Here is a 21,811-nt window from a genome sequence, read left to right as displayed (position 1 = left end):
GCGAACATATTCACCCCCCTTGGCATTTTTCCTATTTTGTTGCTTTACAACCTGGAATTAAAATAGATTTTTTTAGGGGTTTGTATAATTTGATTTACACAACATGATTTACACAATAAGCTTGGCACATCTAGCCACTAGGATTTTTGCTCATTCTTCAAGGCAAAACGGCTCTAGCTCCTTCAAGTTGGATGGGTTCCGCTGGTGTACAACAATCTTTAAGTTATACCACAGATTCTCAATTGGATTGAGGTCTGGGCTTTGACTAGGCCGATCAAAACATTAAAATGTTTCCCCTTAAACAACTCGAGTGATGCTTTAGCAGTGTGCTAGGGGCATTGTCCTGCTGGAAGGTGAACCGTCCCAGTCTCAAATCTCTGGAAGACTGAAACAGGTTTCCCTCAAGATTTTCCATGTATTTAGTGCCATCCATCATTCCTTCAATCCTGACCAGTTTCCCAGTCCCTGCCAATGAAAAACATCCCCATAGCATGTTGCTGCCACCACCATGCTTCACTGTGGGATAGTGTTCTCGGGGTGATGAGGTGTTGAGTTTGCGCCAGTTTTTATTGATGGCCAAAAAGCTCAATTTTGGTCTCACTTGACCAGAGTACCTTGTTCCATATGTTTGGGGTGTCTCCCACATGTCTTTTGGTGAACACCAAATGTGTTTGCTTATTTTTTTCTTTAAGCAATGGCTTTTTTCTGGCCACTCTTCTGTAAAGCCCAGCTCTGTGGAGTGTAGTGTTTAAAGTGGTCCTATGGACAGATACTCCAATCTCCGCCTTGGAGCTTTGCAGTTCCTTCAGGGTTATCTTTGGTCTCTTTGTTGCCTCTCTGATTAATGCTCTCCTTGCCTGGTCTGTGAGTTTTGGTGGGCAGGTTTGTTGTGGTGCCAAATTCTTTCAATTTTTTAATAATTGATTTAAAGTTGCTCCGTGGGATGTTCAATGTTTCTGATATTTTTTTATAACCCAACCCTGATCTGTACTTCTCCACAACTTTGTCCCTGACCTGTTTGGATAACTCCTTGGTCTTCATGGTGCCGCTTGCTTGGTGGTGCCCCTTGCTTAGTGGTGTTGCAGACTCTGGGGCCTTTCAGAACAGGTGTATATATACTGAGATCATGTGACAGATCATGTGACACTTAGATTGCACACAGGTGGACTTTATTTAACTAATTATGTGACTTCTGAAGGTAATTGGTTGCACCAGATCTTATTTAGGGTCTTTTTTTAGAATTTATTTAAACAAGTAATTTTTTTCCATTTCACTTCATCACTTTGGACTATTTTGTGGATGTCCATTACATGAAATCCAAATAAAAATCTATTTAAATTACAGGTTGTAATGCAACAAAATAGGAAAAACACAAAGGGGGATGAAGTTGGAGTGGAGGACTGCCGGATTGTGCACTCATGAAGAACTTGTTGTGGAGGTTAAGTGCCTTTGCATGGCAGTCAATGGCATCTTGGATTGCCAGCTCACTTCCCGACAGATTTTTCTGGTCAGACCCGGGATTCGAACTGGTAACCCTCCGGTTGCTGGCTCGCCTCTCTAACCGCTAGGCTACCTGCCACCCTAGTCTCTGGCTTGTTTGATCCTGTGCAAGGTGTTGACATTGAAATGAAAAATGTCCATTCATCTGCCTGAACCAGTAGACAGACAGTAGACGGCGGGTTGACCAGTGAGTCAGTGATACTGACCTCAGACAGACAGGCAAGAGTAGGGCCTACTGTCCTGCCAGGGATGTTCCTGTCGGCATGCCAACACATCAGCTTGAAGGAAAGTCTAATATGCTCTCTCTCTGTCTCTCTCTCCTGCTGTCTGTCTCTGCCCACCCAACGCCCTCTCTCCCATCTCTCTCTGCACCACTATATCTACCTGAACCCGCCCCACCCATTTCTGTCTGGCTGTTTCTCTCTTTCTCTCCCTGTCTGTCTGTCTCTCTGACCCTCCCCATCTCTGTCTATGTCTGTCTGGCAGTCTCTTTCGCATCCTGTCTGTCTTTCTCTTCCTGTCTGTCTCTCTTTCTCTCCCTTTCTGTCTCTCCCTGTCTCTCTCTCTCTCACGCTCTCTCTCTCACTGTCTCTCTCTCACTGTCTCTCTCTCCCTGTCTGACAGACAGACAGACAGACAGACAGGATGCGAAAGAGACTGCCAGACAGACAGAGATGGGGAGGGTCAGAGAGACAGACAGACAGGGAGAGAAAGAGAGAAACAGCCAGACAGAAATGGGTGGGGCGGGTTCAGGAAGATATAGTGGTGCAGAGAGAGAGGGCGTTGGGTGGGCAGAGACAGACAGCAAGAGAGAGACAGAGAGAGAGAGAGCATATTAGACTTTCCTTCAAGCTGATATCAGGAAGATATCTCTCTCTCTCCCTGTCTGTCTCTCTCTTTCTCGACATGTCTGTCTGTCAATTCAATTCAAGGGGCTTTATTGGCATGGGAAACATATGTTAACATTGCCAAAGCAAGTGAAGTAGATAATATGCAAAAGTGAAATAAACAATAAAAAATGAACAGTGAACATTACACTCACAGAAGTTACAAAATAATAAAGACATTACAAATGTCATATTATACATATACAGTGCCTTGCGAAAGTATTCGGCCCCCTTGAACTTTGCGACCTTTTGCCACATTTCAGGCTTCAAACATAAAGATATAAAACTGTATTTTTTTGTGAAGAATCAACAACAAGTGGGACACAATCATGAAGTGGAACGGCATTTATTGGATATTTCAAACTTTTTTTAAAAGTTCAAGTATTTTTAGCCAGATCCTAATTGGCATGTTCAATTTTATGTTACTTTTGATGGCATAGAATGCCCTTCTTGCCTCTCAGATTGTTCACAGCTATGTGGAAGTTACCTGTGGCGCTGATGTTTAGGCCGAGGTTTGTATAGTTTTTTGTGTGCTCCAGGGAAACGGTGTCTAGATGGAATTTGTACTTGTGGTCCTGGCGACTGGACTTTTTTTGGAACACCATTATTTTGGTCTTACTGAGATTCACTGTCAGGGCCCAGGTCTGGCAGAATCTGTGCAGAAGATCTAGCTGCTGCTGTAGGCCCTCCTTGGTTGGTGACAGAAGCACCAGATCATCAGCAAACAATAGACATTTCACTTCAGATTCTAGTAGGTTGAGGCCGGGTGGTGCAGACTGTTCTAGTGCCTTCGCCAATTCGTTGATATATATGTTGAAGAGGGTGGGGCTTAAGCTGCATTCCTGTCTCACCCCACGGCCCTGGTGAAAAAATTGTGTTTTTTGCCCATTTTAACCGCACACGGCTTTTATAATGTCGTATGTTTTACCCCCAACACCACTTTCCATCAATTTGTATAGCAGACCATCATGCCAAATTGAGTCGAAGGCTTTTTTGAAATCAACCAAGCATGAGAAGACTTTGCCTTTGTTTTGGTTTGTTTGTTTGTTAATTAGGGTGTGCAGGGTGAATACGTGGTCTGTCGTACGATAATTTGTTAAAAAGCCAATTTGACATTTGTTCAGTACATTGTTTTCACTGAGGAAATGTATTTGTCTGCTGTTAATGTTAAAACAGGGGATTTTCTCGGTCTCTCTCTGTAGGGTTTATCATATTGATGATAGTCCATCTGGGACCACTGAGGGCCCCCTGGACTTTGCCAAGGCCTTCACTGTGAGTTGCATTTTTGGAAGCACACAAACACCCACTTTGTTAACACAAGCTGAATATGTCACCCTCGGTTACAATGCCTGTTAAAACTCCCAAGATAGAGCTCTCAAAAATACATTCAATAAAGTTGCATGGAAATTGTTAATTCTTAACCTAATGCCTCATATATTTTCTTTTTTTGTTTTAGGCAACTCGAGACCCCATTTGTTGCATCACAGCAACAGACAAGACACTGATTGTGGTAGGTATTTCTCTCAGGATTTTAATTGAGTATTAAGTTCTATCAATGATCAGAAAAGTTCAGTTTGGAAATGTTTTTTTTTTTTACCGTGTTTGTCTGTTTGTGATCAAAGGGCCGTGAGTCTGGTACCATCCACAAATACAGCCTCCCTAACGTTGCTCTGGTGCAGAAATACTCCTTGAACTACCGGGCCTACCAGCTCTCACTCAACTGTACCTCCAGGTCAGGACTGTTGGCTGGTTACTGTAATATGACACCATACGTGGTGTTTCAGTAGTAGATCTTGATAAGAGATTATAACAATGAAGCTTATTGCTTGCAGTACAGAAGTACAACCGACATAGCATTGCTATGAACCATCTGAACAGTTATTGCCTGGTTCAAAAGCTGTTTGGTGAACTTAATGCAAGAAACAAAGTGACGTTATTTTTTAAAAATTATTGTAAAATCTTGTATTGATAAAAACCCATGTTTTTCTTTAGCCGCCTGGCTATTATTGATATTTCGGGAGTGCTGACGTTTTTGGACCTGGAGGTGCGTTCGTCTTCGGATGATGGCTCTGGAAGCCAGGCGGGGACAGGCGACCCCTCCAAGTTTGAGCGTAAGGACGTCTGGGACATGCTGTGGGCCAATGACAACCCTGATCTGTTTGCCATGATGGAAAAGACCAGGATGTACGTGTTCAGGAACCTGGACCCAGAGGTGTGTCCCTCTGACATACAGTACCAGACAAAAGTTTGGACACACCTACTCATTCCAGGGTTTTTCTTTATTTTTGATATTTTCTACATTTGTAGAAGACATCAAAACTATGAAATAACTCATATGGAATCATGTAGTAACCAAAAAATATATTTTACATTTGATATTCGTCAAAATATCCACCCTTGAAAGCTTTTCACACTCTTGGCATTCTCTCAACCTGCTTCACCTGGAATGCTTTTCCAACAGTCTTGAAGGAGTTCCCACATAGGCTGAGCACTTGTTGGCTGCTTTTCCTTCACTCTGCTGTGTTTTGTTTTGTTGACATACAATTTCTCATGATTTTAATATTCCATATTAATCAGGAACCCATTCAAACGTCTGGATACATTTGCAACTTTGAAGACCTGGAAATCAAATCGGTCCTGCTAGATGAAATCATGAAGGTAACCTTCTTTTCTTCATATGCAAAAGTCACACTTTCCGTAATACCGGTAATATGACAGCAAATAAAGTTAGGCAGTTAGCTGTACGGGAACAGATGTTTACTATTGCTATTGGAATACATACAGGCTCCCAGCAGAACACAAATGAATGTGCACAACAACAGCAAAGACGTGTCTATTTCTGTTAGTTATGTAAAGTATACTTTGCTAAATGAAGTCGGATGCCAAAAGGTCCGGAATATCCATGATGCAATGGGAATGTGGAGTGATCTTAGATTTCCTCTTAGGATCCGGAGAGGCCGAACAAGGATTACCTCATCAACTTTGAGATCCGCTCCCTCCGCGACAGCCGCGCGCTGATCGAGAAAGTGGGCATAGAGGACGCCTCCCAGTTCATCGAAGACAACCCTCACCCCAGACTCTGGTAAATACATGGACAGTCATCTTGTTCCCGGCCCCCTTTGGGGAAAAAGCCTGCGGATGAGGTTACATAGACAGTAACCCTGCATGTCACGGAGTCACTTAAAGGGACAGTTCATTCCAAAATGATAGTTTCAGAACACCTCATAAGTTGTCTTCGGTTGAGATATGTCCAGGTCCCTGGCCATCTGATGTGTGCATCCAGCTATATGCTGACCTTGCCATCTGATGTGTAGATCCAGCTATATTCTGACCTTGCCATCTGATGTGTAGATCCAGCTATATGCTGACCTTGCCATCTGATGTGTAGATCCAGCTATATGCTGACCTTGCCATCTGATGTGTAGATCCAGCTATATGCTGACCTTGCCATCTGATGTGTAGATCCAGCTATATGCTGACCTTGCCATCTGATGTGTAGATCCAGCTATATGCCTCAAAAATAAACACAATATCCAGTTTTTTTTTGTGTTTAATTTGGTTTTGAGGCATGCAGCTGGATCTACACGATTGATGGCTTGTGATTCTTCTTGACATTAGACTACTTTTAAAGTCTGAAAATGACTTATCATTTGATATTGGAGTGAACAGTCTCTTTAAGGCCTTTCAATAATCTATTCTGTCAGTCAGTCCTCCATTCTTACCCAGTTTGAATGAACTCTTGTATTGACATCAATGTCTACCCTGAGCCTTTGCAGCCTTTCCAGTAGGCGCTCACACCCAGCAAGCATCAGTTTGCTCAGAAAACGTGCCACACAGACGTTTGGGTCGGGGGTCAAAATATATTTGTAGGACCTATGTGACGTCAGAAAGTGGGAACTCAATGCTTTTTACAAGTGTATGGTCTGTTTAATGATGTTCTCCTCAAAGAACAAACAGAGGAGAAACTGTGGCATGTGTAACATGTGGAATGTCTTGCAACACAGAGATTTACAGAAGGAGATTTGGCCTATTCTTAAAATATCAGTCCTAGTCACATTTTCAGTGTAGTTGTATGCTCGTATTTGAAGAACATAATTTAAGGTGAGCCTGGGCTTTCCATCCCTGATACAGGTTGAAAGCATCACTGTCCTTTTTTATATTTTTATCAAAGGCTAATATTCATCTGGTTATGTGGGAGAATCCCCACACTGGCGCGACGGAGTATGGTTGATTTATCTCGCTGTTTTGGTAGCACTCGGCTAAAGGATTCTGGTTGAAAGAGGACTTCGGCTCCCCATGTCATTTTTCACACCGACTCGAGGAATTTTGGAACTTTTGGGGAAGAAATGTCCCTTTCCTCCCCTTGGTGCTGAAACCAACCTGTCAGGGGTGAGAAGTCCCTTCGATTGACTGAACAAGGTGTAGTGGTTGAGACCTGATGTGCCACAGATATTTTGACATGCCTGTATTGCCCGCAAATGTTCCATTTCTAAGGTGCTCCGTGTACAAGATGCATGCCAACGGTAACGAGTCATTTTCAGGATCAGGAGTTCAGGTGGAGCAAAAGTTGTAAGAACAACCTTCGTCACTCACTCACGCGCGCACACACACACACACCATCCCATCACCCCCAGTCTGATTCAGGATACTCCATCCCAACACTCCAGTCTGATTCAGGATACTCCATCCCAACACTCCAGTCTGATTCAGGATACTCCATCCCAACACTCCAGTTTGATTCAGGATACTCCATCCCAACACTCCAGTTTGGTTCAGGATACTCCATCCCAACACTCCAGTTTGATTCAGGATACTCCATCCCAACACTCCAGTTTGATTCAGGATACTCCATCCCAACACTCCAGTTTGATTCAGGATACTCCATCCCAACACTCCAGTCTGATTCAGGATACTCCATCCCAACAATCCAGTTTGATTCAGGATACTCCATCCCAACACTCCAGTCTGATTCAGGATACTCCATCCCAACACTCCAGTCTGATTCAGGATACTCCATCCCAACACTCCAGTTTGATTCAGGATACTCCATCCCAACACTCCAGTCTGATTCAAAACACTCCACCTCAACACCCCCAGTCTGATTCAGAACACTCCACCCCAACACCCCCAGTCGGATTCAGACCACTCCACCCCAACTCTCCCCAGTCTGATTCAGGATACTCCATCCCAACACTCCAGTTTGATTCAGAGCATTCCATCCTCTGCCATCTCCTCATTGGTTATACCCACGTGGGTGATTGAAAGACTACATTTTTTGACGGTTGTCGTGGTACAAGTGTAGATGCCAATCACCATATAAGTTCAAAGATGAAGAAGCCTGGAAGGAGGAGAGATGACTATAAACGATTCGGTTGGCCGTTTTATGTGTGGATTAATTGTTGGAGTAGAAGACCTTGTGCATTTCAGGTAAAATAACAACTCTATGTTTATATCCCAATACAAATTAGCTAGCAACAGCAAGCTAGCTAAATAGGACAAATTAGCTAGCAAGTGCAAGCTAACTAGCTAAATTGCCATACATGTTTAATGATTTTCGACCTGTCCCCAAATTAATGTCATTGGTTCAGAGTTTGTTTTGATATTTTAACCTGCTTGTCGTGACCGCGTTTGGTGTAGGGGACAAAATCAATGTATGCACGATGGCGCACACGCGTAGCCGGTTTGTGTTCCGACAGCTGCGCCACTCTGGAGTCTTATTTTGACATACAACTGAAGTCGGAAGTTTACATACACTTAGGATGGAGTCATTAAAACTAGTTTTTCAACCACTCCACAAATTTCTTGTAACAAACTAGTTTTGGCAAGTCGGTTAGGACATCTACTTTGTGCATGACACAAGTAATTTTTCCAACACTTGTTTACAAACAGATTATTTCACTTATAATTCACTATATCACATTTCCAGTGGGTCAGAATTTTACATACACTAAGTTGACTGTGCCTTTAAACAGTTTGGAAAATTCCAGAAAATTATGTCATGGCTTTAGAAGCTTCTAATTGACATCATTTGAGTCAATTGAAGGTGTACCTGTGGATGTATTTCAAGGCCAACCTTCAAACTCTGTGCCTCTTTGCTTGACATCATGAGAAAATCAAAAGAAATCAGCCAAGACCTCAGAAAAATTGTAGACCTCCACAAGTCTGGTTCATCCTTGGGAGCAATTTCCAAACGCCTGAAGGTACCACGTTCATCTGTACAAACAATAGTACGCAAGTACCATGGGACCATGCAGCCGTCATACTGCTCAGGAAGGAGACGAGTTCTGTCTCCTAGAGATGAACGTACTTTGGTGCGAAAAGTGCAAATCAATCCCAGAACAACAGCAAAGGACCTTGTGAAGATGCAGGTACACAAGTATCTATATCCACAGTAAAACAAGTCCTATATCAACATAACCTGAAAGGCCGCTCGGTAAGGAAGAAGCCACTGCTCCAAAATGCCATAAAAAAGCCAGACTACGGGTTTGCAACTGCACATGGGGACAAATATCGTACTTTTTGGAGAAATGTCCTCTGGTCTGTTGAAACAAAAATAGAACTGTTTGGCCATAATTACCATTGTTATGTTTGGAGGGAAAAGTGGGAGGCCATCCCAACCGTGAAGCACGGGGGTGGCAGCATCATGTTGTGGGAGTGATTTGCTGCAGGAGGGACAGGTGCACTTCACAAAATAGAGGACATCATGAGAAAGGAAAAGTACATGGATATATTGAAGCAACATCTCAAGACATCAGTCAGGAAGTTAATGTTGGTCGCAAATGGGTTTTCCAAATGGACAATGACCCCAAGCATACTTCCAAAGTTGTGGCAAAATGGCTTAAGGACAACAAAGTCAAGGTATTGGAGTGGCCATCACAAAGCCCTGACCTCCATCCTATAGAACATTTGTGGGCAGAACTGAAAAAGCGTGTGCGAGCAAGGAGGCCTACAAACCTGACTCAGTTACACCAGCTCTGTCAGGAGGAATTGGCCAAAATTCACCCAACCTATTGTGGAAAGCTTGTGGAAGGCAACCCAAAACATTTGACCCAAGTTAAACAATTTAAAGGCAATGCTACCAAATACTAATTGAGTTTGTGTACACTTCTGACCCACTGGGAATGTGATGAAAGAAATAAAAAATAATTATCTCTACTATTATTCTGACATTTTACATTCTAAAAATAAAGTAGTGATCCTAACTGACCTAAGATAGGGAATGTCTAGGATTAAATGTCAGGAAATGTGAAAAACAGAGTTTAAATGTATTTGGCTAAGGTGTATGTAAACTTCCGTCTTCAACTGTGTGACAACACTAAAGTGTGGACCTTTTTCAAATGTGTGTTTTTTCAGGAGGGGTTTTGTTGGTTTACCACAGGTTATGATTGTATTGCATTTGCATGTAGGGTTGCAAAATTACAGTAATCGTGGTTGGAAGATTCCCAGAATCAGGAGCGAATTCGGATTCCTTCAACCACGATTTCTGGTAAACCTGGGGATTTTGGGTAAGTTACTGAATTTTACAACCCTAATCACATGTAGTGAGCCTGTGTAAATGTTCTGAACCTTCTCAAGAGACATTTCACAACATTATAGTCTTCGCCATGCTATTGATCTGCTCCCAGGCGCCTATTGGCCGAGGCAGCCCTCCAGAAGCTGGACCTGAAGACGGCTGAGCAGGCTTTTGTCCGCTGTAAGGACTACCAGGGCATCGAGTTCGTCAAGAGCCTGGGCAACCTGCAGAGCGAAGCCATGAAACAGGCCGAGGTGGCGGCCTACTTCGGCAGGTTCGAGGAGGCCGAGAGAATGTACCTGGACATGGATCGCAGGTAAGGTGTTGGATGTCATGTAGGATGTTGTGCTTTACCTGTATGGCTTATGCTAAGTATTGAAGATAACAAAAAACAAGGGTATCCTTTATTGTTTAGTATGTTTTAGAATGTTAAAGCAATGTTCACTTGTTGATTAAAGTTGGTAAAATGGTGTTGAAGTTTTTCACTATTGACTTAACTTCCATGATGTGATGCTGTCCTAATATGGATGCTGTACCTTACAGCTAACGACAGATAACATCTCTCTCTTTAGGGACCTGGCTATCAGCCTGAGGATTAAGCTGGGGGACTGGTTCCGCGTCCTTCAGCTCCTGAAGACGGGATCAGGTGACTGTGATGATGCCCTGCTGGAGCAGGCGTACAATGCCATCGGGGACTACTTTGCAGACCGACAGAAGTGGTACGGGCCTTTCACTATTTATATTTCAAGATGGTGAATGGTATTTTACCCCTTTTTCTCCCCCAATTTCATGATATCCAATTGCGATCTTGTCTCATCGTTGCAATTCCCCAACGGGCTTGGGAGACACGAAGGTTGGGTCATGCATCCTCCGAAACATGACCCGCCAAATTGTGTTTCTTAACACCCGCTCGCTTAACCTGGAAGCCATCTGTTGGGTGAAATACTGTTCAACTGATGACCTAAGTCAGCCTGCAGGCGCCCGACCCCGCCACAAGCATTCACTAGAACACGATGAGCCAAGTAAAGCCCCCCCGGTCAAACCCTCCCCTAACCCGGATGTCGCTGAGCCAATTGTGCGCCGCCCTATGGGACTCCCGGGTCACGGCCGGTTGTGACACAGCCTGGGATCCAACCCGGGTCTGTAGTGACGCTTCAAGCACTGCGCTGCAGTGCCTCAGAACGCTGCGCCACTCGGGAGGCCATCCTTGCACGTGTAATTCTAGACAACAGAACAGAGTCCAGTGGTCTGCCAGGATCCTTTCCCTCAGCATTTTGTCTCTTATGTCGACATTTACAATTTTGACACTTGTGGTTTCATAATATCGTGTGAGTGTACTAGTATTGTAGTCTGCAAATGCTTTGTTGCCAATGTTCCTCTCCAGGGTTAATGCGGTCCAATACTACCTTCAGGGGCGCAACCAGGAGAGGCTGGCAGAGTGTTACTACATGCTGGAGGATTACGACGGACTGGAACGACTGGCTAGTTCTCTACCGGAGAACCACAAACTGCTACCGGTGAGGGCTGTAGAAAAGAGAGGACATGAGATAAGTGTCCAGTAGTGCTTTTATACCTACGTTACAGTTAAAAAAGCGAGTGCAGGGGCCACTTCTTGTCCTCAGTATTCAATGAGGTCTGGAGGGCCGCACTGAAAATTGGTGCTATTTCGTCACCATCAAAATGTGCAAAAACATAGTCCTCTATCCATTGGTTAATTGTTTTGGGAATGTTTGAAGTTTCTCTGATTTGTTAACGAGCTGGATAGAGTGAAGAGACTGTAAATGTCTGTCCGCCACCCCTCAGCTAGTGTTTTGTGTTGGTTCTCCACTTTCTCTGACTCACCTCTGCTACCCGTCCGTCTGGCTTCCATCAGCATGTCAATAAATACAGTGTGTTTAGTAGGTTTCTACCACGGTTGGGTTCAATTTGGTTTTCGTTTTTAACCCAATCAATTCAGGAAGTGATACCTGAAATTCAAGAACAATGGGCAATTTTCAATTGATGAGTTGAATTTCACTTCCTGACTAAATGGACTCAAATCCATAAATATCTCCTTAACTTTAAAGGCTTCAATTGTAATTTCCCCCATTCTGCCATTTCCACGTGGACAAAGAAAACCTTTTCCCCTCATCTGTCTTTTATGTTTGCACGTCGTAGGACATCGGCCAGATGTTTGTCACCGTAGGCATGTGTGAGCAGACGGTGAACGCCTACCTGAAGTGCAACCAGCCCAAGGCTGCTGTCGACGCCTGCGTTCATCTAAACCAGGTGAGAGACGGACAAACGAGACGGTCAGAGACCTCCAGAGGGGCTGTGGTTCTGAGCTTAGGACAGTTTATCTATTCAGTGCTGATTCCAAATTGGAAAGTGTAAACTGGCAGTCCCCGCTGTCCTCCACCAACTAGGTTTTGACATCACTACACCAGATGATATCACTGCACCAGTGGCAGACCACAGTAGGACTTTCTGTTCTGAGGATTGCACTGTCAATTCTGTTGTCATTGCACTGTGAATGGTTTTTACTACTGAAGTGTGGTTTTTTCAGATGTCTTCGGCATGAGCACGACAGACATGAGCAACACTATTTTCTTTAATGTGCCACGTTTCTTTTGAGGCATCGTACTACTTTGCTGATTTTGAGTGTAACTGAAGCTTGGCATCATAACAGAATTGCTTGATGTAAATGTGACCAGGAGAGAAGTGTTAGGATATGTGATAGATCATTTAGCTCAAGGGCAGTTTATTAAAAGCATGTTATTTTGGACACAGTTTTCCTGATACACATGCTTTAATCATGATGCTTTTCTCCCCATTTCCTGTTGTGTTGAAAACCACGTATGGCCAGGACCTCCAGCATTAGGCTCACACCAATAGCTTTTAAATTATCTTTCAACTGGTTATTTTTTCCAAAGCCCAAACATATTGTTTTTTCAATCTAATTTCTACATATTAGAAAATATACAGTACCAGTCAAAGGTTTGGACACACCTACTCATTCCAGGGTTTTTCTTTATTTTTTGTATTTTCTACATTTGTAGAATAATAGTGAAGACATCAAAACTATGAAATAATACATATGGAATCATGTACTAACCAAAAAAGTGTTAAACAAATCAAAATATATTTTATATTTGAGATTCTTCAAAGTAGCCACCCTTTGCCTTGATGACAGCTTTGTACACTCTTGGCAGGCGTGTCCAAACTTTTGACTGGTATTGTATATTAAACAATTATTTATTCACAAAACATACCAACCTATCACAATTACCCAACAACAAAACACTACTTTCCACCCCACATGTAAACACAAAGACACAACATTGTTCTGACTCACACTTATACATTCATATCAGGTGCATTTATTAGTGCATAACTGTTTCTGCTTTTTCACAGTGGAACAAAGCTGTGGAACTGGCCAAAAACCACAACATGAAAGAGATCAACTCTCTTCTGGCCAAGTATGCCTCTCACCTGCTGGAGAAGAACAAGCCTTTGGAGGCCGTGGAGTTGTACCGTAAAGCCCATCATTTCCTAGAAGCAGCTAAACTCATGTTCAAGGTACTGCCAACGATTATGCCTTAACACCATGCAAAGTCACATTCTTGTTTTGAAGTGGCTTCAGGCGTTAAGAAGGCAAATGTTGGAATGTAATTGGTAGGGCACACATAAAGGGACATGATCAACCAATAGAATATCTGCAACACTTCCATTGATGAATACCACACTTCACCACTACAGTCAATACCATACTTCACCACTACAGTAAATACCATACTTCACCACTACAGTAAATACCACACTTCACCACTACAGTAAATACCACACTTCACCACTACAGTAAATACCATACTTCACCACTACAGTAAATACCTCACTTCACCACTACAGTAAATACCACACTTCACCACTACAGTAAATACCACACTTCACCACTACAGTAAATACCACACTTCACCACTACAGTAAATACCTCACTTCACCACTACAGTAAATACCACACTTCACCACTACAGTAAATACCACACTTCACCACTACAGTAAATACCTCACTTCACCACTACAGTAAATACCTCACTTCACCACTACAGTAAATACCTCACTTCACCACTACAGTAAATACCTCACTTCACCACTACAGTAAATACCTCACTTCACCACTACAGTAAATACCACACTTCACCACTACAGTAAATACCTCACTTCACCACTACAGTAAATACCCACACTTCACCACTACAGTAAATACCACACTTCACCACTACAGTAAATACCTCACTTCACCACTACAGTAAATACCACACTTCACCACTACAGTAAATACCACACTTCACCACTACAGTAAATACCACACTTCACCACTACAGTAAATACCACACTTCCCCACTACAGTAAATACCTCACTTCACCACTACAGTAAATACCTCACTTCACCACTACAGTAAATACCACACTTCACCACTACAGTAAATACCTCACTTCACCACTACAGTAAATACCACACTTCACCACTACAGTAAATACCACACTTCACCACTACAGTAAATACCACACTTCACCACTACAGTAAATACCTCACTTCACCACTACAGTAAATACCACACTTCACCACTACAGTAAATACCACACTTCCTCACTACAGTAAATACCACACTTCACCACTACAGTAAATACCACACTTCACCACTACAGTAAATACCACACTTCACCACTACAGTAAATACCACACTTCCCCACTTCAGTAAATACCTCACTTCACCACTACAGTAAATACCACACTTCACCACTACAGTAAATACCTCACTTCACCACTACAGTAAATACCACACTTCACCACTACAGTAAATACCTCACTTCACCACTACAGTAAATACCACACTTCACCACTTCAGTAAATACCACACTTCACCACTACAGTAAATACCACACTTCCCTACTACAGTAAATACCACACTTCCCCACTACAGTAAATACCACACTTCCCCACTACAGTAAATACCACACTTCCCCACTACAGTAAATACCACACTTCCTCACTACAGTAAATACCTCACTTCACCACTACAGTAAATACCTCACTTCCTCACTACAGTAAATACCACACTTCACCACTACAGTAAATACCACACTTCCCCACTACAGTAAATACCACACTTCACCACTACAGTAAATACCACACTTCACCACTACAGTAAATACCACACTTCCTCACTACAGTAAATACCACACTTTCCCACTTCAGTAAATACCACACTTCACCACTGGGGCGGCAGGGTAGCCTAGTGGTTAGAGCGTTGGACTAGTAACCGGAAGGTTGCGAGTTCAAACCCCCGAGCTGACAAGGTACAAATCTGTCGTTCTGCCCCTGAACAGGCAGTTAACCCACTGTTCCCAGGCCGTCATTGAAAATAAGAATTTGTTCTTAACTGACTTGCCTGGTTAAATAAAGGTAAAATAAATAAAAAATAAAAAATACCACACTTCCCCACTACAGTAAATACCACACTTCCCCACTACAGTAAATACCACACTTCACCACTTCAGTAAATACCACACTTCTCCACTACAGTAAATACCATACTTCACCACTACAGTAAATACCACACTTCACCACTACAGTAAATACCACACTTCCCCACTACAGTAAATACCACACTTCCCCGCTACAGTAAATACCACACTTCCCCACTACAGTAAATACCACACTTCACAACTTCAGTAAATACCACACTTCCTCACTACAGTAAATACCACACTTTCCCACTTCAGTAAATACCACACTTCACCACTTCAGTAAATACCACACTTCCCCGCTACAGTAAATACCACACTTCCCCACTGCAGTAAATACCACACTTCACCACTACAGTCAATACCACACTTCACCAAATACCACACTTCCCCACTACAGTAAATACCACACTTCCCCACTACAGTAAATACCACACTTCCCCACTACAGTAAATACCACACTTCCCCACTACAGTAAATACCACACTTCCCCACTTCAGTAAATACCACACTTCCCCACTACAGTAAATACCACACTTCCCCACTACAGTAAATACCACACTTCCCCACTACAGTAAATACCACACTTCCCCACTACAGTAAATACCACACTTCACCACTACAGTAAATACCACACTTCCCCACTACAGTAAATACCACACTTCCCCACTACAGTAAATACCACACTTCCCCACTACAGTAAATACCACACTTCCCCACTTCAGTAAATACCACACTTCACCGCTTCAGTAAATACCCACACTTCACCACTACAGTAAATACCACACTTCCCCAGTACAGTAAATACCACACTTCCCCACTACAGTAAAATCTAATACTTATCTTCCAATTCAGTCCTTAGCTAATAACCTTCAGAGGTATTTAACTATATTGTGCTTCGGAACAGATTAGACAAAGACCCCTGGCTGAGCTCTTATTATTCTCCTGTACACTGGTGTCAAGAGACCCATCTGTCATCTGCTGTGTTAACTTGTCAGATAGCGGATGAGGAGGCTAAGAGGAGGACCCGGCCATTGAGGGTGAAGAAGCTGTATGTGCTGGCAGCCCTGCTAGTGGAGAACTACCACAGCCAAGTGAAGACCTCCCAGCAGAACAAGGCCAAAGGGAAGACGTCAGAGGTACACAACCCACACAGTCATTAAGACATACAATCCTTTAGGTCCTATGTGTCGTTGTGGTTTGTTGGCTGCTATCAAATCAAATGTTATTTGTCACGCGCTTTGTAAATAACAGGTGTAGACTAACAGTGAAAGGCTTTCTTACGGTTGCTTTTCCAATAATGCAAAGTAAAAAATAAAATAAAAATGCTATTTAATGCTAACAGTAATGTCATTTACAATTTGTTGGAGTTGTTGGCTACAAGGGTCTGATTTATATAGTGTTTACACCAGTGCAAAGGGAGCTCTTGTTATTTTCCAAAAGTGAATACAGATTAAGCATATCAATAGTTTGGTGTTTAATTCCCCTCTGATAACAGATGTACTGATACTATAGCTTGGTGTTTAATTCCCCTCTGATAACAGTAAATTCCCCTCTGATAACAGATGTACTGATACTATAGCTTGGTCTTTAATTCCCCTCTGATAACAGTAAATTCCCCTCTGATAACAGATGTACTGATACTATAGCTTGGTCTTTAATTCCCCTCTGATAACAGATGTACAACAGTGTTCATTCATCAGTCACTCCCTTCTCTTCCGTCAGGCTACATCTGCTCTAGCTGGCCTGCTGGAGGAGGACGCCACCTCCTCAGACAACCGGATGGTGGACAGCGCCTGGCGTGGGGCCGAGGCCTACCACTTCTTCCTGCTGGCTCAGAGGCAGCTGTACGAAGGCTACATGGTGAAAGCCATGAAGACAGGTACCCCTCTCTCTATATGTTACATTTTCTATCCTTCTTTCTTCTCTCTGCTGTTCCTGACAACCTTCTCGCTTCACCAGGTATGAATAGACACGGGAAAAATAACAAAGACAGCCCTCTCTTTTAACAAGTGTCTATTAAAGGGTATGTAGGCCTATGCCTTCTCCGAGGTATGACTGTGCCCTTTAACCCTTTCTCATTCATCCTTGAGGGGGTGTTTTTTTTTTACTAGCCCTCTTTTCATACATTCAAACTGTTAAATCACTCTGTAGCTCAGTTGGTAGAGCGTGGTACTTGCAACGCCAGGATAAGTGGGTTTGATTCCCGCGACCACCCGTACGTAAAATGCTCTGGATAAAAAGCGTCTGTTAAATGGCACATCATATTTCTTATTAGATTGTTTATCTCCCCTCTTTCTGAAGGCACACAAAATTAGCAAACTAAATCTCAATGGAGACCATGACAAAAGCCTATACCGGAGTAAATGTCTGTTTTTATTAAGACCACCTTGATATGCTTCTTTTTTTTAGGAGCTTGGTTTAACTGAACAGGTTCCTGTATTCCCTACCAATAGGTGCACTTCTTTGCAAGGCTTTGGAAAACCTCCCTGGTCTTTAATTTAATTAGGCAAGTACGTAACAGTTCTTAACTGCCATCTCTTGGAGGAGGGAACGCAACTGTTATATCTCAACTCACCGTGGAGTGAAAAAGTATGTGATCGTAGGTGCGGGGAAGGACGACAGAGGCAGAGAAAAATAGTTTACAGGGAATTTATTATTCTTTCACACGGTAAAGTGGGGAAAAGGGTCTGGACGGAACCAAAGAAAGTTAAAGTTAAAGAGTCCCCTCTCCTACCTTACCTGCCTTCCTACTTCTAACCTAACCTTTAGCACCACCTGGTGCACTAACCAAAATACAGGGGGTGGTCCGCCCAGGTCTTACCTAGTGTGCATAGACAGATTAAATACTACTGGTTATGTATGCCCGTAGGCCTCTCGCCTAAACACTCCCAAGGTGCATTCCCCTCCCCCCCTGGGAACAAATTACCAATAATTTACGTGAACAATTTAAATGAACCAAAAACACTAAATCCTATTGGCATACACATACCTCGGAAGGAGCGGCTACAAAATAATAGCCACAAAACTTTTACTGACCGCCACGGGGAAGGAATGCTGGCTTTTATCCAGCTGGAGAAGGAGTTGGTTATTGCAAAGACCGCTGTATCCCCTGACGAGAGGGAGGGTTCAGAGCTCCAATCAGCAATGGGGCTGACCAATCAGGTACTTCAGGAATCCAGGAAACCATTTCCTGAAATACACACACATACAACGTAACAACGTAACAAGAACACACACATAGAATGTAACAAGAACAAATTCTTATTTACAATGACGGCCTAACAAAAGGCCTCCTGCGGGGACGCGGGCTGTGATTAAAAATATATAAGTATAGGACAAAACACACATCACGACAAGAGAGACAACGCTACTTAAAGAGAGACCTAAGACAACAACATAGCAAGGCAGCAACACAACATGACAACAACATGGTAGCAACACAACATGGCAGCAGCACAAAACATGGTATAAACATTATTGGACACAGACAACAGCACAAAGGGCAAGAAGGTAGAGACAACAATATATCACGCAAAGCAGCCACAACTGTCAGGAAGAGTGTCCATGATTGAGTCTATGAATGAAGAGATTTGAGATAAAACTGTGTTTGAAATTCACCGCTCGACTGAGGGACCTTACAGATAATTGTATGTGAGGTTACAGAGATGAGGTAGTCATTCAAAAATCATATGCAACTCATTATGTGACTTAAGCACATTTTTACTCCTGAATTTATTTAAGCTTGCCATAACAAAAGGGGTTGAAAACTTATTGACTCAAGACAGTTCAGATTTTTATTTGTAATTAATTTGTAAAAACTTTAAAAAAAACGTTGTTCCACTTTGACGTGACAGTGACACAAAATCTCAATTTAATTCATTTTAAATTCAGACTGTGACACATGAACATTTGGAAAAAGTCAAAGGGTGTGAATACTTTCTGAAGGAAATGTATTCAGGGTGTGATTAGCTTGGTGTAGCTGAACAGCTATCTGTATTCAGGTTGTGATTAGCTTGGTGTAGCTGAACAGCTATCTGTATTCAGGTTGTGATTAGCTTGGTGTAGCTGAACAGCTATCTGTATTCAGGGTGTGATTAGCTTGGTGTAGCTGAACAGCTATCTGTATTCAGGGTGTGATTAGCTTGGTGTAGCTGAACAGCTATCTGTATTCAGGTTGTGATTAGCTTGGTGTAGCTGAACAGCTATCTGTATTCAGGGTGTGATTAGCTTGGTTTAGCTGAACAGCTATCTGTATTCAGGTTGTGATTAGCTTGGTTTAGCTGAACAGCTATCTGTATTCAGGTTGTGATTAGCTTGGTTTAGCTGAACAGCTATCTATATTCAGGGTGTGATTAGCTTGGTTTAGCTGAACAGCTATCTGTATTCAGGGTGTGATTAGCTTGGTTTAGCTGAACAGCTATCTGTATTCAGGGTGTGATTAGCTTGGTTTAGCTGAACAGCTATCTGTATTCAGGGTGTGATTAGCTTGGTTTAGCTGAACAGCTATCTATTCGGGTTGTGATTAGCTTGGTTTAGCTAAACAGCTATCTGTATTCGGGTTGTGATTAGCTTGGTTTAGCTAAACAGCTATCTGTATTCAGGGTGTGATTAGCTTGGTTTAGCTGAACAGGTATCTGTATTCTAAGGGTGTTTGCGGAATGTGGTCACATGTCAGTTTCTTGGAAAATAGTTGTGTAGGTTACCTATTCATGTATAAATTACTTGTACAATGTTTTACCAGCACTGACCTTAACCCTTGTGTTGTCTTAAGGGTCAAACATGACCCGCCACTATGTTTAACAGCAGAGAAATCCCCCTAAATTATATTTTTTCAACAAAAAATTGATGTCTTTTCCTAGAGTGACCCCAACATTAGAAAAAGTGAAACATCGCCTTGTTCATATTTCCATGAAAGCTGTACACCACCAGGGTACAAAGATTATTTTTTGACCCGGTAGTTATAAAGAAATGGACTGAGGTGGCACAATGTCACGTGTGACAATTTCTTCGCCTCTTTTGAACTCAGCCAGCAGCTCCTGAAGAGGAAGATCGCCATGGTTGGCACAGTTCGAAAGAACAAGCCTGAGCTCCCCCCTGCACTCCTCGCAACAAGGGGGAGTGAAGCCTTCTCATCAAAGTTTGCCTTCACCCCCACCACTACTCTAGTTTCTTACCTCCCAAAGAGGAACAAGAATGTGGTCCTCCTGAGCACACTGCACAAAACGTCTGAGATCGTTGATCGTGAGGACAGGAAGCCAGCCATCATCCTGGACTACAACCACAAGAAAGAAGGCGTGGATAACCTGGACAAGGTGATTGGAACTTACAGCTGCAGGAGGATGACTGCCCGCTGGCCCCTGGTCATCTTCCATAACATCATTGATGTGTCCTCATACAATGCCTTCATTATATGGAACAAGATCAACCCTACCTGGATGCCTGATAAGCAGAACAAGAGGAGGGTGTTCCTGGAACAGCTGGGAAAGGCACTTGTAACACATTCAATGAAGGGAGCGCCTCCCCTGTACAGCAGCCTCTGCAGCGCTTGTGAAAGCTGTTCAGGGGGCTGAATCTTGTCCTGATCCACCTGAGGCTGCAGCTGGGGCAGGCAAGTGGAGGAGATGCCAATTATTCCCCCCAAAGGACTGTAAAACAAATACTATGTGCTGTACATGTGAGAAATACATCTGCAAAGTCCATGCACACACACTTGCATATTGTTCTACATGTGCTAATTAGAGTGGATTGATTTATGTTCTTCACGTTTTTGTTTTGTATCTATATATCTTATTTTATTCTTATTTATTGTTGTTGTTTATACACCTTGTGGGTGAGGGCAATGGTTTTTTTTTTTAAATGGGAGAAGACTAGTATTTTGTAGTTGAATTCCTCATTGTACAGTACATAATAATATATCACTATGTTGCCAAAAAAGTAAGACTGTTATTGTTTCCCTTCAATAAAATTAATTAAAAACTACTTTCTGCACATTTCTGCTACTTTCTTAGGCTATACAAGTGCTATCTCTTTCTAAAAAATAAATGTTTACACCTATGCAGTACCTTTAGCAATAATAATAGTAATAAACCTCTACCTTAGTAAAGAAAACAATTATGGCAGGTGTGTTGTAATAAAGTGTCCACTGTGTCCACTAGTGTCCACTGATTAAATGCAGTTTTTCTGCATTGTGAAGAGGGGAAACCCTCAGATATTCACACAGTTTTGTGATGAATGACAGGTTGTTTCTTCATGCAAAATAGATTTGCGGTTTAAAATTCAATTAAGCTGCTTTATTTTAGGGGTTTAGTGAAGGCGGGTAAAAAATGTTTACCCTTAGGACAAGGGGAGTATACACAAGGTGTTAAAATGAACTGTAAATACTCAACTAATCTCCCCTCCA

General features: G+C 42.6%; 1 protein-coding gene across 4 annotated transcripts in view; it reads left to right on the top strand.

Annotated features, from left to right (window-relative positions):
- LOC139375426 (WD repeat domain 35) overlaps window positions 1–21,811 on the top strand; it is a 44,159-nt gene that overhangs the window by 16,467 nt on the left and 5,881 nt on the right. For all 4 annotated transcript variants that reach the window (XM_071117204.1, XM_071117203.1, XM_071117205.1 and 1 more), the window contains 13 exons: window positions 3,590–3,659; window positions 3,844–3,897; window positions 4,010–4,119; window positions 4,380–4,599; window positions 4,965–5,045; window positions 5,333–5,469; window positions 10,013–10,216; window positions 10,473–10,619; window positions 11,285–11,417; window positions 12,058–12,168; window positions 13,294–13,458; window positions 16,407–16,547; window positions 17,134–17,290. In XM_071117204.1, coding sequence (XP_070973305.1) covers window positions 3,590–3,659; window positions 3,844–3,897; window positions 4,010–4,119; window positions 4,380–4,599; window positions 4,965–5,045; window positions 5,333–5,469; window positions 10,013–10,216; window positions 10,473–10,619; window positions 11,285–11,417; window positions 12,058–12,168; window positions 13,294–13,458; window positions 16,407–16,547; window positions 17,134–17,290 — 1,730 coding nt within the window. The remainder of the gene's footprint in view (window positions 1–3,589; window positions 3,660–3,843; window positions 3,898–4,009; window positions 4,120–4,379; window positions 4,600–4,964; window positions 5,046–5,332; window positions 5,470–10,012; window positions 10,217–10,472; window positions 10,620–11,284; window positions 11,418–12,057; window positions 12,169–13,293; window positions 13,459–16,406; window positions 16,548–17,133; window positions 17,291–21,811) is intronic.

The sequence above is a fragment of the Oncorhynchus clarkii genome, chromosome 19 (genome assembly GCF_045791955.1).
Source record: "Oncorhynchus clarkii lewisi isolate Uvic-CL-2024 chromosome 19, UVic_Ocla_1.0, whole genome shotgun sequence".
NCBI classification, from domain to species: Eukaryota; Metazoa; Chordata; class Actinopteri; order Salmoniformes; family Salmonidae; genus Oncorhynchus; species Oncorhynchus clarkii.
The sequence above is the reverse complement of the archived record's forward strand: the minus strand, read 5'-3'. Positions and strand labels throughout refer to the sequence as shown.